The sequence below is a fragment of the Penicillium oxalicum genome, chromosome III (genome assembly GCF_001723175.1).
Source record: "Penicillium oxalicum strain HP7-1 chromosome III, whole genome shotgun sequence".
NCBI lineage: Eukaryota > Fungi > Ascomycota > Eurotiomycetes > Eurotiales > Aspergillaceae > Penicillium > Penicillium oxalicum.
In genome coordinates this window covers 1473799-1491963 of record NC_064652.1, presented here as the reverse complement: position 1 = coordinate 1491963, position 18165 = coordinate 1473799, and the positions used below count along the sequence as shown (strand labels likewise).

At 51.5% G+C, this 18165-nt stretch overlaps 8 protein-coding genes across 8 annotated transcripts; 4 read left to right on the top strand and 4 right to left on the bottom strand.

Moving 5' to 3' along the window:
• Positions 1-564: 564 nt before the first annotated feature.
• POX_c03995 (uncharacterized protein) lies at positions 565-1061 on the top strand (the record flags this gene model as incomplete). Its single annotated transcript, XM_050112880.1, has 3 exons — positions 565-754; positions 860-924; positions 1005-1061. The coding sequence occupies 3 exons, from the start codon at positions 565-567 to the stop codon at positions 1059-1061; spliced, it is 312 nt and encodes a 103-aa protein (XP_049970436.1).
• Positions 1062-1446: 385 nt separating this feature from the next.
• POX_c03994 (uncharacterized protein) lies at positions 1447-2274 on the bottom strand (the record flags this gene model as incomplete). Its single annotated transcript, XM_050112879.1, has 1 exon — positions 1447-2274. The coding sequence occupies one exon, from the start codon at positions 2272-2274 to the stop codon at positions 1447-1449; it is 828 nt and encodes a 275-aa protein (XP_049970435.1).
• Positions 2275-4102: 1828 nt separating this feature from the next.
• POX_c03993 (uncharacterized protein) lies at positions 4103-5887 on the top strand (the record flags this gene model as incomplete). The annotated part of the gene is made up of 3 exons (XM_050112878.1): positions 4103-4190; positions 4316-4738; positions 4821-5887. 3 exons carry the CDS (start codon positions 4103-4105, stop codon positions 5885-5887), a joined length of 1578 nt encoding a protein of 525 aa, XP_049970434.1.
• A 1158-nt stretch (positions 5888-7045) lies between these two features.
• POX_c03992 (uncharacterized protein) lies at positions 7046-8845 on the top strand (the record flags this gene model as incomplete). Its single annotated transcript, XM_050112877.1, has 1 exon — positions 7046-8845. The coding sequence occupies one exon, from the start codon at positions 7046-7048 to the stop codon at positions 8843-8845; it is 1800 nt and encodes a 599-aa protein (XP_049970433.1).
• An 893-nt stretch (positions 8846-9738) lies between these two features.
• On the bottom strand, positions 9739-12591 carry POX_c03991 (uncharacterized protein; the record flags this gene model as incomplete). Its single annotated transcript, XM_050112876.1, has 6 exons — positions 9739-10675; positions 10739-11051; positions 11111-11584; positions 11652-11733; positions 11807-12291; positions 12339-12591. The coding sequence occupies 6 exons, from the start codon at positions 12589-12591 to the stop codon at positions 9739-9741; spliced, it is 2544 nt and encodes an 847-aa protein (XP_049970432.1).
• Positions 12592-13266: 675 nt separating this feature from the next.
• Positions 13267-13731, bottom strand: POX_c03990 (uncharacterized protein; the record flags this gene model as incomplete). The annotated part of the gene is made up of 1 exon (XM_050112875.1): positions 13267-13731. One exon carries the CDS (start codon positions 13729-13731, stop codon positions 13267-13269), a length of 465 nt encoding a protein of 154 aa, XP_049970431.1.
• Positions 13593-13925, top strand: POX_c03989 (uncharacterized protein; the record flags this gene model as incomplete). The annotated part of the gene is made up of 1 exon (XM_050112874.1): positions 13593-13925. The coding sequence occupies one exon, from the start codon at positions 13593-13595 to the stop codon at positions 13923-13925; it is 333 nt and encodes a 110-aa protein (XP_049970430.1).
• A 1235-nt stretch (positions 13926-15160) lies between these two features.
• Positions 15161-17697, bottom strand: POX_c03988 (ATP-dependent RNA helicase drs1; the record flags this gene model as incomplete). The annotated part of the gene is made up of 2 exons (XM_050112873.1): positions 15161-15907; positions 15973-17697. The coding sequence occupies 2 exons, from the start codon at positions 17695-17697 to the stop codon at positions 15161-15163; spliced, it is 2472 nt and encodes an 823-aa protein (XP_049970429.1).
• Between the last annotated feature and the right edge of the window lie 468 nt (positions 17698-18165).

Here is an 18165-nt window from a genome sequence, read left to right as displayed (position 1 = left end):
GGAAGCAATTTTCCCCGGCCAGCTTCAGCTTCCGCTTCACCATGTAGGTATAAGCCTTCCTAAGATGAACCCGCACAGAGAAAATGATTGGATTGAAAGCTTTCTCTAATGCCCCTCCATCGTCTGTACTGGACTTGCAACTGCTTGGACCCATTCATGCAAATCCTCAACTATTATCTGGCGCGAAGTGACGCGGTTACTACAATGGCGCCCAGTCTACCCGCACCGGAGTTGACTGCCCACATTCTGAGCTCCGGACACTGGTATGTAAGGGGAGACACCATGCAGCCACTCAAATTTCCAATAACAAACTCCTCCTCGCTCTTCTGATGCCGGTATCTGGGATGATCGACCAATCGATACCCCCTAATTTGACCCTTCAATTTCTCCTGCGTAGCCCTAGAAGCAAGAAATCAGAGGGTCTACCTCACACCGGCATTTAACTTACATCAACGAGTTCCCATCCCCATCTTGCTCCAAGTTGACATTCTTCCATTTCGTATTTCTGTCTCTTCGTGTCTGCCAGTTTGTCCGTAACAATTCTTATCAGCCTGCCTGCCCAAAATGCGTTTCTCAACCTTCATCGTCGCTGTCGCCACCACTCTGGCCATCGAGTCCGTCGCCCAGTCGGAACAAAAGATCAACATGTCGTGCAAGTTCGCGGCCGATCACACGGGCATGGTCCAATATCCATACTGCTGTCGGGACATGCAGCCTGCGAAAAACAATGCCAAGTCAAACGAGGCCACTGATTGTACGTACCATATGATCCCTCGACACCTCTCGCGGACATTCTGTGGAGGACCACAAGATCAGCCACAGCGGGATGGAAAAATGCTGACTTATTTCCTTCTTGCAGGCCAGCTGTTGACTGAGCCCCAGCTGTGCGAGGATCAATCCCGCCCTGCTTGCTGCTACACGATCGTACGTCTTTTGCTTTAATTTATCTCTCCAGAAAAAACTTGAAAGTTCACGCGAAACTAACCATCTCGTGTCGAATCTAGGGCCCCAAGAAAATTTGTACCTCGCACGTCATCTTCCAGAACGCCGAGGATGTCTGAACACGGTATTCCGTCATGAGGAGGACAGCGGCGAGGATACTACCACAAGCTTTTGTCCATGTTCCCAATACGCCTGCAAGCTTGCAATGTCAATAAAGTCTAATGCCAATAAACTGAAAGAGATTCACACCATGTTCATGAGCATGTTGCCTCTACCATATTACTGTTCACTCTATAAAATAAGAAGCGCCCTAAACTTGGGAATTCAAAAGAAGCAAAAGATATACTTTCTTCGAGAGTTTGAAAGAGACCGGGTCTCGTTGATCATGGATTCGGAATCTTCTCTGGTTCATGGACTAAGGAGATAAGGAAACAACTCCAATGCCACGCACACCAATTGGGACCGTGCCCCGCGTCATCGGCATTCATTAATGGGTGTCTAATTTCAGCAGACGCCGAGCATCTGCTCGGTATTGTGACGGAATATCTTCTCCACCAACTCTGGCTCTTGAGCACAGAGATCCAAGCACCATTCTGTAAATGGGCTAATGTCAAGACCATAAAATCGAGTGTGAGGCCAATCAGTCGCAAATATCACTCTGTCCGGTGCTATCGTGAGGAATTCCCGGGCTAGAGCTTCCAGGTGACGCATGTTCTCGTCCTTGGAGAGTCGATATGGCGCTGACAGTTTCACGTACGTCTCTCCGGCTCGTAGCAGTGAGATCAAAGAGCGAAAGCCGGGAATCGAATACGGATCAAAATCAGGATCTTCGCTGGCCCGCGAATGGTCAGGGAGCCGAGGACTTCCAAAATGATCGATGCATAGGCGGACCCCGAGCTGCGGTGCCACCGACTCCACCAAAGGCATCATCGCCATGGGAATGTATAGTTCCACAATCCAGTTCCGAGGACGCGCAATTTCCGCATGGCGGAGGAGGATCGTTTCTAATTCGTACTGATCCATGACTTTCCCCACTGATTGCAAGTTCACTCGAATCCCTCGGACTCCAAGGGCATGCCACTCGTCCAACATGTCTGAATGAACAGCTGCAGGATCTACAACTACGACCCCGCGGCCACGTGAAGGACCCAGTTGTTTCAGAGCGGCCAGCAGACACGAATTGTCCGTCCCATAAATTGACGGCTGTACCAAGACCAGATTCTCAAGACCTAGGGACGACTCAAAAGCAAGTGCCTCAACGAGTGAATGAGCTTCAGGCTTGTATACTGCGGAAGGGGAAATTTGATATCGATCAGGCTCGACCACGTGCATGTGACCATCCCACGAACGGGCTGGCAGTCGCCTGTACAAAGGTAGGGAAGATCCAGAGGCGGTAGTTGCTATATCTGCTCTTTGATATCCGTTCTCACAGTTTGATACTGGCCTGTAAGGATCTCCCCGCAGTGACAAGCGTGTATTGGCCCTGCAGATAACAGTCTAACGCCGAGTGAATGTAAGCATTGATTTGAAAAAGCAAGAACTAAGATACGATAGGGGGAGAAGACGACTGGCTGTGTTCATTTGCGCTTGTCAGATTTGAATGAAACCTACAGAAGACACAATTCCCAATTTGGTGCCGACCTCCGACCTGAAAGTCGGCCTGCTCAGCATCATCTCGTCACTGGCACGCTTGATCGGTTAACGTCTGTTCGGGCACGACGTTGGCGGTTGTCCTCGTTGAAGCTTGAATTATCAAGGATTGAGGAAACGCTCAAGGTCCTTGTTAAGGGGTGACAAATTCTTGACAGGCTCCTCAAAAATACTATGTGATTTCAATCAGCCGGGAAACGTGGTATAAACGCCAACAAACCGATGCCACTGACCCGCTGTCGGCTAAATGAAGGAAGATTATCGGAACAAACCGAGCTTAAAAAGATGAGACGTTCAATGGTGGGCTTCACGGAACTCATCCGAAGCTAATTTAGATTGAAGCGACATGCAAGAGCTGTAGCAGACCGACGAACCGGATTAACAACACCATACCTCCTGTTCCCTTCATCAGCTTGCATCTTTTTCTTCTCATGATCACCCGTAGTCCGACTCTCTTACTGAATGCACTGTCAACAACATTCAGCCCACTGACATTGGCGCCCGCTTTTCGTCGATCAAGGGGGCCAGAGGATCAGGGCTTTGGCCGCCGTGCGGAGCTCGCGTTGCTTCCGGAGTGGAAAGTAGAAAATGAAAAGTGGATTAGATCTACTTGTGAGCGCCTCGTTCCGATACTGCAGAAGGTGATAGCAAAATGGCGATACTTGTGTACAAGTAGTATATGCAGCATGGCAGGTGAATACGGCGTCGTTGATGCTCAGTGGTACGGAGTCGAAAGTCACAGCAGGTCGTGGAGTGTGCTGGTAAGAACCATCTCCAGCTTTCGCACGTGGGCTCAGATGACCTCCCCCTCACTCCTCTCACGATCTCAACCAGTTGTGTTGAAGACCGTGGGTTTCCAGTCTGCAAGAGAACCAGGCCTTGCCACCTCGATGTATAACGGTGGAGAAAAAAAAAGCCATGCACCTATGTTAACACGACCGCGCTAAACGTACCCAAATAACAATCGAGGTCGCTCGCAAATCTCTGCTTCAAGAGTGACCCTTCTTGTGACCATTTCTAACCCGTTATGTGCCTGCAGTATGTGATCTTGTGACACGAAGCTTGCCACGACTTTTATGGAGCATAAAACAAGCCTATAGTCTTTCTTATGATTGATTTGACCGGCATTCGCATGGAGGGGGAGATGAAGTGGCAGAGCCAAATTCTGTGCAGCGAAGATCTGTTCGGAAGTTGACCGAGACGCAGCTTGAAGGATCTGTCGCAATTCGGTCCAAGTGGCGACCGGGATGCCGAGCGTGCTCCAGTCCACGATTCTACATTTCGTTAAAACACGGTCGCGCCGGTCTGCTGTGATCCACATCAAGCCCAGACAGTTTAGATTCTTTGCAGTCTACTGGGGAGTTTGCCGACGGTCCCGTCCCTCAGCCTTCCCCAGATCCTCCCTGGGCCTCCACCACTCTCTACAGAACAAGCGTCAACAAGCCGGGTGTCTACAAACCAGGCAAAGTGCAATTAAGGCCTTGGGTGGGAATTCCCCACGGCCCCAGTCATGCAATGGCTGCAGCGCTCTCGGTGGATCACCAGCCCGTACTACGCGATGGTGATCTTTGTGATCGCGTGCGGTGGTATCCCGAAAGGTAAGCCGCGAGCCCTTAAGGGCGGCCTGTCCCGTTGCGCTGCTATCTCGGTAGACTTAAACCCAGGGGATGAGAGCTAGAGAGCGCCACCGGAGCTGACGCGAGTCGCTGTTCGATTGCTGCAGGTTATGATGAGGGAGGCTACAGCGCGAGTGTCAAGTTGGAGTCCTTCACGAATGACTTTAATCTCAGCCCCTCGCAGTGGGCGAGTAACCCCACCGGTCTCACAAACCGCATCGCCAATATCACATCTTTCAGCGTCTTGGGCGCGGTATTTGGTGCCCTCGCCGGCTTGGATGTAAACGATCGGCTGGGGCGTCTGAAATCATGGCGTCTGGCCTGTATCGTCTGGGCAATAGGATCCTTCATCCAGATCTTTTCCTGCGGTATTTACGGCCTGCTTCTCTTCGCCCGCATCTTTAGCGGACTTGGTGCTGGCTTGTTGACCGTCACATCGCCTCTGTATCTGTCGGAGGTAGCACCTCGTTCGACACGTGGCCTTGCGGTGGGAATGTACATGGTGGTTCTCTTGGCAGTTCTCGCTATGGGTAAGTTCAAGAGATGTCCACGCAGGCGAGAGAGCCTGTGGTTGCTGGTCGAAACTGACCGAGACCGTCATATTTAAACCAGGCTTTTTCATCAACTATGGTGCCAAGGTGCACATGGCCGCAACCCGGTCCCAGTATCAACTAGTTCAAGCCATTCCACTGATCCCGGTCGGCATCGCCTTTGGCTTCTCTTTCCTTTGCCCCGAGACGCCTCGATATTTAGCGTCTAGACAGCGTCATCAAGAGTGCAAAAAGGTGTTGGCCCTCCTTCGGGGACGAGACGTCACCGATGCCAGCGTAGTATTCGAGTTTGAACAGATCGATCAACAAGTGCGAGAGCAGGCCGATCTGAAATCGGTATCGCACTGGCAGGCGTTCAAAGAATCACAGACGAATGCCAACTATCGCCAGCGATTTTGGCTGCTAATGACAATGCAGACGATTTCTCAGTGGACTGGCGGCAATGGCATTACGTACTACGTGACCAGCATCTTTGAATATGCCGGGGTGTCTGGCGCTTCTCTCTCGCTCATTTCCTCGGGCGCCTACGGCATCGTCAAACTTGTATTCACCATGGCCTTTGCGTGGGGTCTGATCGACGTCTTTGGCCGTCGTCGCTGCGCTCTGACTGGGCTTGCCCTGCAGTTGGCAGCCCACATATACATGGGAATCTACATGGGTCTCCAACCCGGCTCGGCAGGCAACAAATCGGCCTCAGACGCCGCCATCGCATCTGTGTTCATATATGCCGTGGGCTGGTCCATTGGTCTTTGCACCGTTCCCTACCTCTACGGAACCGAAATCTTCCCAACGAGAATTCGCAATGTGACCTATGCCGGAAGCATGGGTCTGCACTGGGCCTTTCAATTCGCCGTGGTCCGCGTCACCCCAAACATGTTCGATTCACTCCACGTATGGGGCGCATACCTATTCTGGGCCATAATTTGTACTCTAGGTCTGGTGATACTCGGGGTGTGGATGCCAGAGACCGCCCAGGTTCCCATTGAACGGATGGATGAGCTTTTCGACGGGCCATGGTATCTTCGCTGGCGGGTTCGCCCCAGATATCTCGATGGCACGTCTGAGACGACGGTGACAGTCGCCTCTGGAAATGACATTGAGAAAATCAAAAAGTCTGAGTGGAATTAGAGAGGAAGAAAGAAAGTGTGAGAGGGGGGAGGGTTGTCTGTGGTGAGAGAGCCTTGGCGCTTTGGCCTGGTAATCCTGGACCTCTCTCCTGGTTCGAAGAAGTCTGATGTCGCATATTTGATGTGCTCCACGTTGTTCGCCACCTCTTCTGTTTGTCCAACCCAGCAATATTATCTCTATACTCATTAGGCTTTGAATGCTAGCAGAAGTACTTTCCAGAGCGTGAATACTACCGCCTATGGCATTAAGACACAGATATGGAGGCCTCCAACCACCTCTTAGATAAGTCACAGGCCGACAAGCTGTCCCAAATATGTTGAATCGTCTTCTTTGACATCCAATTCTTCCATGCCCTGGAGGGCCCTCTCAATGTATTCACCCGCACCATTCAGTTTCATGGGTTAGCGCAATAGCATGGTGGGCACCGAGAAGCTGAGGCGATGGCAGATCAATTGTGTTATGGGGGCTGAGGCTCAGTGAGCAGATGATGGAAACCAAAGGATCATGCAAGAGTGGATTTTCTTCTGTCAAGTCAACCCTATACTCGTGTCGAAGGCCAGTTAGTCTGGGGTGGACGGGTAACCAAGATGACGAAGATAAGTTTACTGCGGACATGCTTCGGTTAGCTCACTTGCGCCTGTCACCAAGTCACGGGGTCGACTATCAGGACCGAGAACACGAGTTCATTCTAGCAACAAAGCCATCTCCTTCTTCATCTTCACCCCACATTTAGTATGACTATGCACTAGCGAGCAAAGTAGGTACTGGGCCATTTCTCGTGCCGAATGATTACTGTTCGAGTAAGCGCTAGTCATCCGATGCCCGTCCGCAGTGAGGGGAAAGCTCGGAGATACGACCCCGAGATCTCCGACTTTTGGCGATTTGGCTCCAAAGAGGGGGGAGGAGGACAGAACGGCCACAACATGAATTCTCCGGCTCTTTTGCCCATAACTGATCCTGTCCAAAACCGATCCTGTCCAAAACCGATCCTGTCCAAAACCGATCCTGTCCAAAACCGATCCTGTCCAAAACCTGCTCATCTGATGCTCAGTGTGAACGGAATGGAATCTTGTTCCACAAGCCCCGAGAAGCTAGAAGTCTAACAAAATATCCTTGGGTACCCCCGCAATCGACCTTGAGCCAAAGCGCAATTCAATAATGGGATGGCCGTATCAATTCCTGGATCTCACCTCTGATGAGAAAGCTCAACGTCGAGAACTTCTCGACCAATACGCCTTCTTTGCACAAGTATCAGTGCTAGTCCCGCTTCTTGCATGTGCGACGGCTCGCCTCTGTGTGTGGCTTGTGGCCCGGACGGGATTCCTTGATGTCGAATATTCGGCACTGAGTCAGTTGCCTGAAAGTGGTGGAGCATCTGGTCAACCGAAACTTGGTCGAAATCGACGGAGGACAATCTCTCAGCGATGGCGACAGGCGCAGTGGTGGCTGGATGAGGAATTGGCCTCAGGCTGGGGATTGAGAGGCCGTTGGATCATTGCGATCGTCTGGACACTTTGGCTACTGGGCTTGTGTGCCCTGGAGACAGGGAATGGTAAGCAACTTGCGAAAGGCGATCATAAGCCGTTTCGAGCAACCGAAGACCTCAACGAGTCCCTCTCAACTAACACGGCAACACCAGATTATTTGCACATCACGAAGCGATTCGGGATTATCGCTGCATCTCAAATGCCTCTGCTCTTCCTCCTCTCAATGCGGACACGATTTTCTCCGCTCTGTATTCTCTTGAAATCATCGCATGACCATCTGATGCATTGGCATCAGATGTGCGGCCGCATCATCATGATCTTCGTGAGTCTCCACGGAGCATGCTACGTCAATTTTTACATACAAAAGGGGATTTTCGTTACACGTCTGCAACACCAACACCCTCTCACGGGGCTGATCGCCCTCTTGATGATTGGGACGATTGCCATGACGAGTTTGGAAAAAGTCCGAAGATGGAGCTACCGCCTCTTCATCTACAGTCATATCTCCACTGGGGTGGCAATCTGGCTGGCTCTCCTTTTCCATGCGAAGCCGCTTCGTCTATACGCAGTCGAAAGCTTAGCAGTGTATTTTGCTGATCGGATTCTCCGGTATTTTGACACCGTCACCTCATCAGCGGTCATTACACAAGTCCCTCGCACAAATCTATTGCAAGTAACATTCGCAACCACGCTAAAAAAGCGGACTCGTTTTCTTGCCAAGTCAGGGCAACATGTTTACTTGTCCTTTCCAGCCAAAGACCCATGCTCCAGCTGGAAAAGTTTGCTTTCGAACCCGTTCACGATAGCGGAGGCCTCGGCGGAAGAAATTAAGCTTGTTCTTCGAGCACGGCAGGGACTCGTCACTCAAATGCTTCAAGGGTACACAGATCACATCAAAGGACAGCCCACGATCAACATCGAAGGGCCTTATGGAGGCCTTGCGTCCGTGGTGGAGCTTGTGTCAACCGCTGACCGAATTCTTCTTGTGGCAGGAGGTATAGGTGCAACATTTATATTGCCCGTGTCCATGGCCCTGCGAGAGCATCTTCTGGACACCAAAGGTGACCCTGATCGACTTCATGTTGTTTGGGCTCTCAAATCCGCCGCTGAAGGAAGCTGGACTTTGGACTCTGAAAAACAAATATTGCCTCAAAGATTCAATATCTCGATATACGTGACTGGAAGACACCACACTGCATATGATCAGATGGAAATGTCCGACAATGATGATCAAGTGGAAATGAATGCTCTGCAGCAGAGTCCGTGTGTCATGGGGGGAATTCAATCCCAAACGGGACGACCAGATTTGAGAGCAATCGTCGATGGACTCATGAGCTATCACCCCGACGAACGGGTTGCAGTGGTCTTTTGCGGACCAAAAGAAATGGGACGTGAGCTACGATCTCAAGCTGGTAGATGGGTGGCCAAGGGCCGAGATGTGCTCTGGCATGAGGAAGGTTTCGGGTGGTAGTCATAGCTGGACTACTCAATGAATACTGGATCCAACCCTGAAATGACTGGTCTCGAATATTTTACTCTCTACTAGGTAGTCAAGATAAAATATCTACTGATCACATGCCTCACCCATCTCTCATCTCGAATCGCGCATCTACCATTCAATCTTGTATTCAATCCGCAAGAGCCGATGGCTACTTCGTATTCATTCAGCAGATGCGGGGATTTCCCGGCACATTCTGGTCAGTATTGTCGATGGTCAGTCCATTGCTGATCGGTTTGATTGCATTAAGTCCGAGTTGCGCGAGGATCAAGCCGGTAGATGGCGATGGTATCTAGTTGTAGGCCTCGGTGTCGAATAGTTGACTTTAGTTCTCAGTCTTGATCGGTTGAGCCAAGATGGGTCAGTGGATATGAGATTGGCAAGGAACGGCTCGGATGCTCGGTTGAGATGATCGATTGGCTCTGGGCAAGTACGTGGGGAGTGACAGCAGAGCCTTAATAGATGATGGATGGAGCCACATTACCCACCATTATTCAAGGCTGAATTATCTATATCTTTGGGTAAGAAGCAACACGAATCGATAGGGTCTGGAATAAACATGTTATATCATCATGACTGCCTGCAGGAGTCATTCTTCACCCCAGGACAGCTTCAGTCACTTTTTGAAATCATAAACTAAGACAAGACAAATGCACCAGGAAATGCTCCAGATGCTCCGGACACATGCAGATTTTTACTCCCCAAATATTGACCAACCACCCTCAGTGCAAACATTGAAATCGCTCATGTAACTATCGGGGAATCACCCAAAACCATCAACATCCGATGCAAAACAGCGATCCAGTACCAGAGGTTTTGTTTTTTGCTCAAGCCTGCTCACTACACTCTGCTTTCTTGCTCGTCCCTCAATGAGGTGGACCGGACCATTCACTTTGAAATGGGGTCGTCATCGTAGTCGAAATCGGCTGTGCATATGAAAATGCTTCAAACACCTCAGGGGTGATTTCGTATGCGTTCGAATTGTCGACGGTCATTACAGCATTCGGCATACCACCCAAGAGATGAGTAGGCGCCATTTGCGGCATCTCACTGATATGAGATTGGCCAAACGAAAGGTCCGATGGATTGAACGCCTGGTAATCGGATATCATGGATGAGCTTGCCCCTGATCCGGCACTCACAGGCTGAGGGCTGATGGTGGTCCGGCTTTGCGGGCGCTGGTGATGATGGTGTTTGTGATGTTGGTGATGTTGATGTTGATGATGATGTTGTTGTTGTTGCTGCTGCATAGCGGGGGAGACGTGACGAGAATGATCACTGCTCGATGAGGTAGAGTGGGAATGTTGACTGGGTATCGATGAATGAGGCTGAGAGAATGATTGTGAATGCGTATGGCTTGGGGTATGGCTGGGAGAATGTTGAGGATCGGACTGTGGATGCCGGTTGGGTATAGCGAGGTGAACGTCGATGTGAAGCTTGTGAGTCTCCTGATAGATGAGACCAATGGCAGTGGTGATCACAGGGTTAGATCTTTGAATGCGCTCCAGAGCGAGAATGCAGAATCTGAGCTTATCCAACGTCCCCGGGGCTGCATATTTCAGCGCTTGGATTTCCAACAAAAAGATGGAAGCGGCGGTGTAAATGCTGTAAGCAAGGGAAAGAACCACGTGGTTATCACCAAATGTTCGGCGATAGAGGTCGAATAGCGAGAGGATTGAAGTAGCAGAGGCCAGGCATTGCACGAGATGGCTTTTGTCGTATGGTTCTGATCGTGTTTTCAACGGCGCTCGGGAGCAAAGGATTGGACGATGGAGCAGAATATTGACCGTGTGGTAGAAACAGCTGTTTGTCTTCGTGATGAGTGAAGGCACGTATCAGAGGCAGAGCAAGTATCAATTCACGTACTTGAGAGTCATGATGTGACTCGGTGGGGAATAAGGAGGCAAATCCGCAGCCACCAGCTTCAGGTAACTGGGCAATTCATTCCACCACTCGCTCAGATTCTTCGCTTGTTCCTGGACACACTCGAAGAACTCCGCCTCGGTATTTTGACGCATTGGATCATAGATGTGGATCAGAATCTGATTGAGAATTTCCGCGAGGCCACACATTTGGATAAAGCACGAAGTAGAATGCGCTTGTGTGGGCGGATAATGTGCACCGTCCGGGAAAGTGACCCCATGGGGAGCCCAACTTTCAATCTCCGAAGTGTCATCCACTAAAACTCTTTGTGTCAGTTATCCTGGTATATGCCAATTCGTGGATTCCAAAACATACAGATCAGGCGAGGTGGGCTGACTCGCGAATGCTGCATTGCAGGAGCTCGTCCAAAATAAAGAGAGACAACTTTGTCCCAGAAGTAACAGCTCCAGAACAGCCGGTTACGAATCTCAATGTCCTCATCGCTGAGCTGGGCCGCACCAAGATATCTGCGACTATCAATCGAGATGCCCAGATCCTCCAGCATGCGGAAGGCCATGCCACTGTAGAGCCAGGCCTGAGACCGGTTGCCCTTTCCGCATTCTTGCGCACTGAGAAGCAAGAGCGTCTGGACGGTGGGTACACTGGCGTGCCCATCCTGCAGAGTCTCAAACAGTCCCGAGACAGCCCGCTGAGAGAAAAGGGCTCCCCCCTCGTATGAGTCCAGGAGTGGACCAATATGAGGCTCCGCTTTACACCAGCGCACAGAGTGGGAGAGGATGGCGTTCATCAAAGCGTCGGAGTAATATTGTCCCTGGATCTTCATATCACCTGTACGAAAGATGAGTATCGAGAAGGTGTCAAGCTCTTCGAGAGTCCAGGGTGATGATCAACGTACGAGTGAACGCTGGCCGATAGACAAAGTTGAACAGAGGCTGTATCCAACACCAATGAGAATCCAGCAGATATTGAAATGGCTCCTAGTCCATTGCATTCACACTCATTAGCGTTTCGGGTCATGATCACCGTCTTCTGGTGTGCAGTTCTCCATACCGGAATCGAAGCCATTTGCTCAAAGGCTCTCTCTCGCCAGGCACTGTTGATCAATCGCTCCTTGCGAGCTTGAAGTTCATGCACCACGTGAGTCGCCGACGCCGTCTCGCTCACAGGACCACTGGGCAATTGGAAGAGACTGGTTGGCCCATGAAACGAAATTCGTCCATCCGTTTCGACACTCAAGCCTTCGAATTCCCTTGATAACTCCTGTGAATCATCGTTTTCGAGTTTGACCCTGTAGCCGGCACTCGAGCTAGATTCCGCCAGCGAGATTGGTGAGCTTGCCTTGGGTGCGTCGGTATCCGTACGCTCACCCCGGGCTCTGGAAAGAGCCTGTTCCAGCTGGGCAACCCTAGCCTCAAGCTGCTTGGTGTAAGACAACGTTGGGGCTCTATCAATGCAAACCGCGAGAACGAGACAGTTAGCGATGGGACAGAAACCACGGAGAGTATGAGCAGCGCCGACTTGGTATCGGACTCTGCCTGATCTCGAGAATCAATAGAAAGAACGATCGCCTTACAAGCTGTACACGCATGTCTCGCCTCGTGCAGCACAGCGTGAGCATGCCGGGCTGGCTCCGTTACACTTGACCTGTCAAATGGCTCTCCAGTCAGCCTCAAAACTGACTCAGGACATTCCGCAATCCACTTCCATGCCATCTCGGATCCTGTCCGACTTCGGAAACTCACTTTACGTTTGCGACACGCCTCACATGAAAAGGCACTCTTCCGCGGGAGTGCTCTTTTCAGCGGTACGTCGGACATGTTTGAATTCTCAGCCATCGTCGACGAGAGTCACTTTCACGCTGGCAACCCGATATTGCCGGGTTCCCATTGGTACTGCTTCAGGAACCCAGAACGATTAAATGCAATATGAGAAATTTGCCGGGTCCCCCGAGAATGAAGAGGGGAAATCTGCGGCGAAATTTCTGGCTCCCGTAGGAGGCAACGCGGCGTGGGGCGACACTGATAATCGCGGGGAGGGGAGTAGTGTTTATGGTTTAACCTTCTTTTGGCATCGGTGGACCAGGACTGGGTAGTCCATCGCTCTGGATGGAGCATTCTACTTCTCACTCAGAAACCAGGCAAACGGCACTAGCAGCGTGATACCCGCAGGGGGGGGGGGGGGGGGATTTGGTTGAGCAGGAGACCGAAGGAGCGCGGTTTAAGGAAAATTGGAGGTGAGCGATATCGCAGGGCTGCGGTCCCGGATACTCTTCGGCTGAACTAAACGCCCAATTCTGGTCTTCTGGGAACACGGGTCACGGCTCTTACTGCCTCCGGCAGTCATTGGGTGGACATCAGAGGTTAGCAAGTGTCGGATCGCCTTGATGCCGGCTTGGGCTGGCCCAAAATCGATCTAGCCCCCAGCGCTCCAAACCTTTTTTGTGCTTTTTTCTCCCTTGGTTTTCCCCATTATCCAATTCGCGTGATCAGATCTGGCGCCGTTTCTGTGGTTCAGATGAAAATCCCCCGAAATGAGCTCCATTTGGTAGACACGCCGGCACTTGCAACCAAGAAGCCTCCACCGTCATCCTCGTTCAGAGTTCTCACGTGCCACGACCATGATTGACAGGTCGCGATCAGCTTCATCATCATCATGACGACCAGGAACAAGAACAATGGGCGATCGTTTGGTGCTCTGACTCTCAGACTGTGAAGATGGATGACCCTCTTGGACTCGTTTCGTCCCCCCCCCTCCCCTTCTCGAATGAAATGTCCTTTCTGTAGTTCGTTCTGGGTCTCTTGCGCACGGGTGAACCAATGAAGCCCAAAGTCCCGGAATGTTGGGAACACGGGAGGGCATGTCTTTGCGACAGCGGCGACATGGCCCAATTGACCGCTTGGGTCTCGATGCAAGTCGTGGGCCGCGTGGGTCGTGTGGGTATCCGTGGCTAGAAGCCGTCTCGCCTTGGCGACCATCGGGCGCATCCACTGAACGAATGGCAGACCCGCTCCTGGCAGTTGAGGAGGTCGAGGTGGATCACGAGAAGGAAGAGGATCCTCATGTCGAGTTGGGGCAAAGCGGCAAGCTGAATAGAGTAAAACTAGCCGTTCCTGAGTCCTGCTCGATGGAGGATCATGAGAAGAGATTATCCTTCATCGAGAATGACTAAGACCTTACAATTCCATCGCTCTCTGGAACAGGACCCGGAAAGGGACCAAGCTGGTGGGGCTCTGAGAGATGCAGACTCATCGTGCGACATCCCATTTTAGTCATGTTCCTCTCGGGCGCGGATTGCTTCAGGATGCAGAGTGTAGTCACCTGATCCGCGACCACGAGCACGAGTTGAGTTCCTGCTTTGATACATGGACTGCTCAATCGGCCGAGCTCATCCGGGATTGGTTTTCAGGTCATCGGTGTGCTCCCACGAAAAGCAATTGACCTTGACCGGTGACCCAGACGTTGGGACTTTCTAAGTTCCAAGCTTGGTGACCGCTGGACCCCTGAGTCATGTAGGCATTTGGTCAGCCCTGGAACCCTGAAAGAAGGGTTGGTAGGGGCTAGTCCGGGCCTTGTGTAAAACCACGCGAATCAAAGGATCCAAGTTGGAGTCGACGATCTTCACGCATACTTACGGTTGCTGTCGGCGTGCTTTCTAATCATGTCGCCGTGGTACAGAAATACAAGCCGTCATCAACGGTAGTCCGAGGAGCGCCTCGTCCGGCATCACGAGCGACCCATCTGACGGGTACGAGTTAGTGTGTCCAAGCGTCTCGAAAAAACGTCTCCGGTCTGGATTCCTAGATGAGACTCCAACCATGGCCCGGAGACTTAGCGTGTAGTGGTGTGGATCTCGACGACTCGAATGGCCGGTGATCGGCATGAAGATGTCATCGAAGAGTCTTCACAAGCAGCTATGAACATGTACTACTACTATGCCGCGCCTTGTACTCTCTCTCTCTCTCTTCTTGTGTACCTGACATGGTCGATCACACTCAAATGCTTGATGGATAATTGTGTCTAAATCCTTATCATGAAAGGACCTAGGTTGCTAGCCAGACGTACTTGTTTCCTGTGTCGCTACTGATACTGCTTACTGGTTGGAGGAATAGGTACCTAGAGTAGACGCACAGGATTCGTAGCAGCCGCTGTGGAATCCAGCACCCGATAATTGTGACCAGCCCAGAGACATCAGCACTCCTATCCTTAGATTGGATAAATGAAGGGAAAAGAAAAGGATGATGAAAAGACGATGATATCAAAAGTCGCATCAGAATACATGTGCCGTTATTTATTTTCTCTCACTAAGTTTTCGCCCCCTCCTCTCCTACTTCTTGCGCGAGGATTCATCCGTCATCCTGCCATCTATACAAGGTTTTGGCAGGATGAATGCATTGCTGCACAGTGTCACACTAGCCGCCACTGGACCCCCGGCAGCGGGTCCTTTTGGCCCCCAATCAAGATTCCTATTTTTTCCCTTCTCTTCTTGTCCTTGGCTTTTGTTTTGGGGGCATCACGCTCCGACTTTCCCTTCTTCCACCCAATCTTGCCCTCGTGCCTTAGCTTGGCGTCATCGAGCCGTTTCCGGTCCTTGTTGCTCAACTTGACCTTGTCCTTCTTGGAGTTGTTGTCCGGGCCATTCAGCTCCGTCCGACCCAGCTTGCGGGCCGCCCGTTTCTGTGTCTCCGTCTCGAACCACGTTCGCTTGGGACGAGACATAATTTCTTGGCCGTGCTTCATCAGGTTCTCGCTCTTGTTGAACTGCATCTCAGCCTGCGCCAACTGCTTCTCGGTCTTCTCCTCTTCCAGAACTTCTTGCACCTCATCGGCAAGATCCTCTGCCTTCTGGGCCCATTCATCAGCGACGGCCATCTCAACCACTCGGCTGACAATCTTGGCACCCTGAGCCTTTCCAGACTTCACGGCCATTTTGACAACCTTGCGGTCGGGCTCGGCAGCTATTGTGCAGGCGCTTCCGGAGCGGCCGGCACGGGCGGTACGGCCAACACGATGCAGATAGATCTCATGACTCTGTGGCGCCTCGTAGTTGATAACGGTCTCAACGCCCTTGATATCCAGACCACGCGAGGCGACGTCGGTAGCGAGCAAGAAAGACACCTTGCCATCACGGAAGCTCTCAACGGATTTGATACGCTAGAAGGAATAATATTAGTCCCATCTAAAATCGTAGTTATTTGTGGTCGCGCAGCGTGACTTACTTGCTCCTGACTCAGGCCACCATGGAGCTCTGCAGCCCTCAACCCTAACAGACCGAAGATCACTCGAACGCGGTGCGCTTCCTTCTTCTGGCGGAAGAAGATAATCACTCGCTGCGTGTAGATTTCCTTGCACAGGTATAGAAGATAGCCCAAGCGTTTGTCCTCGCGGCCCGGTCGTAGGCGGACAAATTCTTGTGTCAGGGTGACGGCGGTCTTCTTCTTTGCGTCGACCATCAATCGAACGGGCCGGTTAAGACCGACGCGAATCAACTTGTCGACGGTGTCGGTCATTGTAGCGGAGAAGAGCATGGTCTGACGAGACTTGGGAATCGTCGTCAAAATCTCGTTCAACTCATCGGCGAAACCATCCTCGAGCATTCGATCGGCTTCATCGAGAACCAGAATTTCCAATGTGTCCACAGTGAAGCTTGGCGAGTTGCGCATGTGGTCAATGAAACGACCAGGAGTAGCAATGATCACATCGGGGCGCTTCTTCAACACGTTCTCTTGTTCGCGAAGACTGAAACCACCAACAAGCTGACAGAACGTCACATCGGTGTAGGTGGCAAGCTTGACTGCAACATTGTAACACTGGACCGCCAATTCACGAGTAGGCATGAGAATGGCGACACGACTGGTTGGGGTTTTGCGAGGACGGAAGAGGAGACGTTCGAGAATGGGCACGATGAAAGCGCCGGTCTTACCGGAACCAGTCACGGCACTTCCGACAATGTCTTTACCCAGCAGAGCCACAGGAATGGCTTTGCGCTGAATTGGCGTGGGATCTGTGAAGCCAACGGCAGCCAAGCCGCGCAAAATTGGACGAGAGAGATTGAAGTCCTGGAACGAGCTGTTCGCCATAGCGGCCTTGTCGTCCACTTTCTCCTCGGGGGCAAAGAATGCCTTACGCTTCTCGGCCTCCTCTTCGTCTACCTCGCTCTCGACGTCAGATTCGCGGTCAGAAGCAACGTCGTCGGGATGGTGAACAGGAGTGGCGACGGAATCGTTGTCAGACGCGGCATCATCATCGTCGTCTTCACTTTGCTCATCTTCTTCGTCACTGTCCTCGGGTCCTGACCCAGGCTCGGGGCCTTCGGCCTCGCTCTCATCCTCCCCATCGGCGCCCATGCCGAATCCGTCCTCCGCAACTAGCTCGTCGTCGTCAAAGTCAACCTCCATACCGCCATCGGCATCAGGATCCTCCTCGTCTGAGCTACTGGCGTTGTCGGTCTCTTTCTTGGCCTGCTTCTTCTGCTTCTTCATGTTCGCAGCCTCTTGCTTTTCCCTCCGCCGAGAGATGATGTCGTCGATGTCCACAGCCTTCTTGTCCCCACCGCTGTTCTGCTTAGAGTCGTCCAAGCCCCAGCCGTCGAAGCCCTCGGTGACACCCTGGTTGGCGACGCCACCGACATCGAACTCGAAATCTGAATTGAGCGCATCGTCTTCGGCACCCGGTACATCTTCCTCTTCGTCATCTTGCTCTTCTTCAGACTCCTCGACCTTGGCTTGAACTTTGCTCTTTTTCCCCTTTACATTCTTCTGCTTCTTGTTCTTGTTCTCAGCAGAGCCTGCCTCACGCTTGCGCTTTTTCGAATCGGTGCTGGGGAGCTCTTCGGTGACCTCGTCGTCTTCATCGTCGAATCGAGGAACATTTTCGTCGTCGGACAGTGTGAGGACAAAGTCATCGTCCTTGGGCGCACTTCGTTTCAAATTTTTCGGAGCCATCTTTGGCGTCCAGAAGTAAAAGAAGATTCAGCAATTGTCTGGATGACCTCACTTGACCTCCGCCCTCGAATTAAGAAAAGCGTGTCAATCCAGCAAATGCTCTCTGCCGTGCAATCTGCAATGCAAGAATCAACAGCAGAAAAAAAAAGTTCCTGGGCGGTGAGACTGATGAATGGATCAGGATGTGGCTGACATAAGTTATGCCCCACTTTTGACTGTCACCGCCGACAACAACGGCCTTAATCCAGATCTGCCGCTATCTACGTAGGTCAGTAGTAGATAGGCGGAAAAAGTAAGGTTGAAGCATCGGAGTAGGACAGGATTATTACTAGATCAATCATGTTCATTTTTCGTCCGGTCTTGTGGCTATTTAACCACGTAAGTGAAGTAAAGATAACATTAGCCGCTGTCAGATGGATGCGTGCCTTCCTTCCATCCGCGCTAGATAAGGGATGAAGCACGACAAAT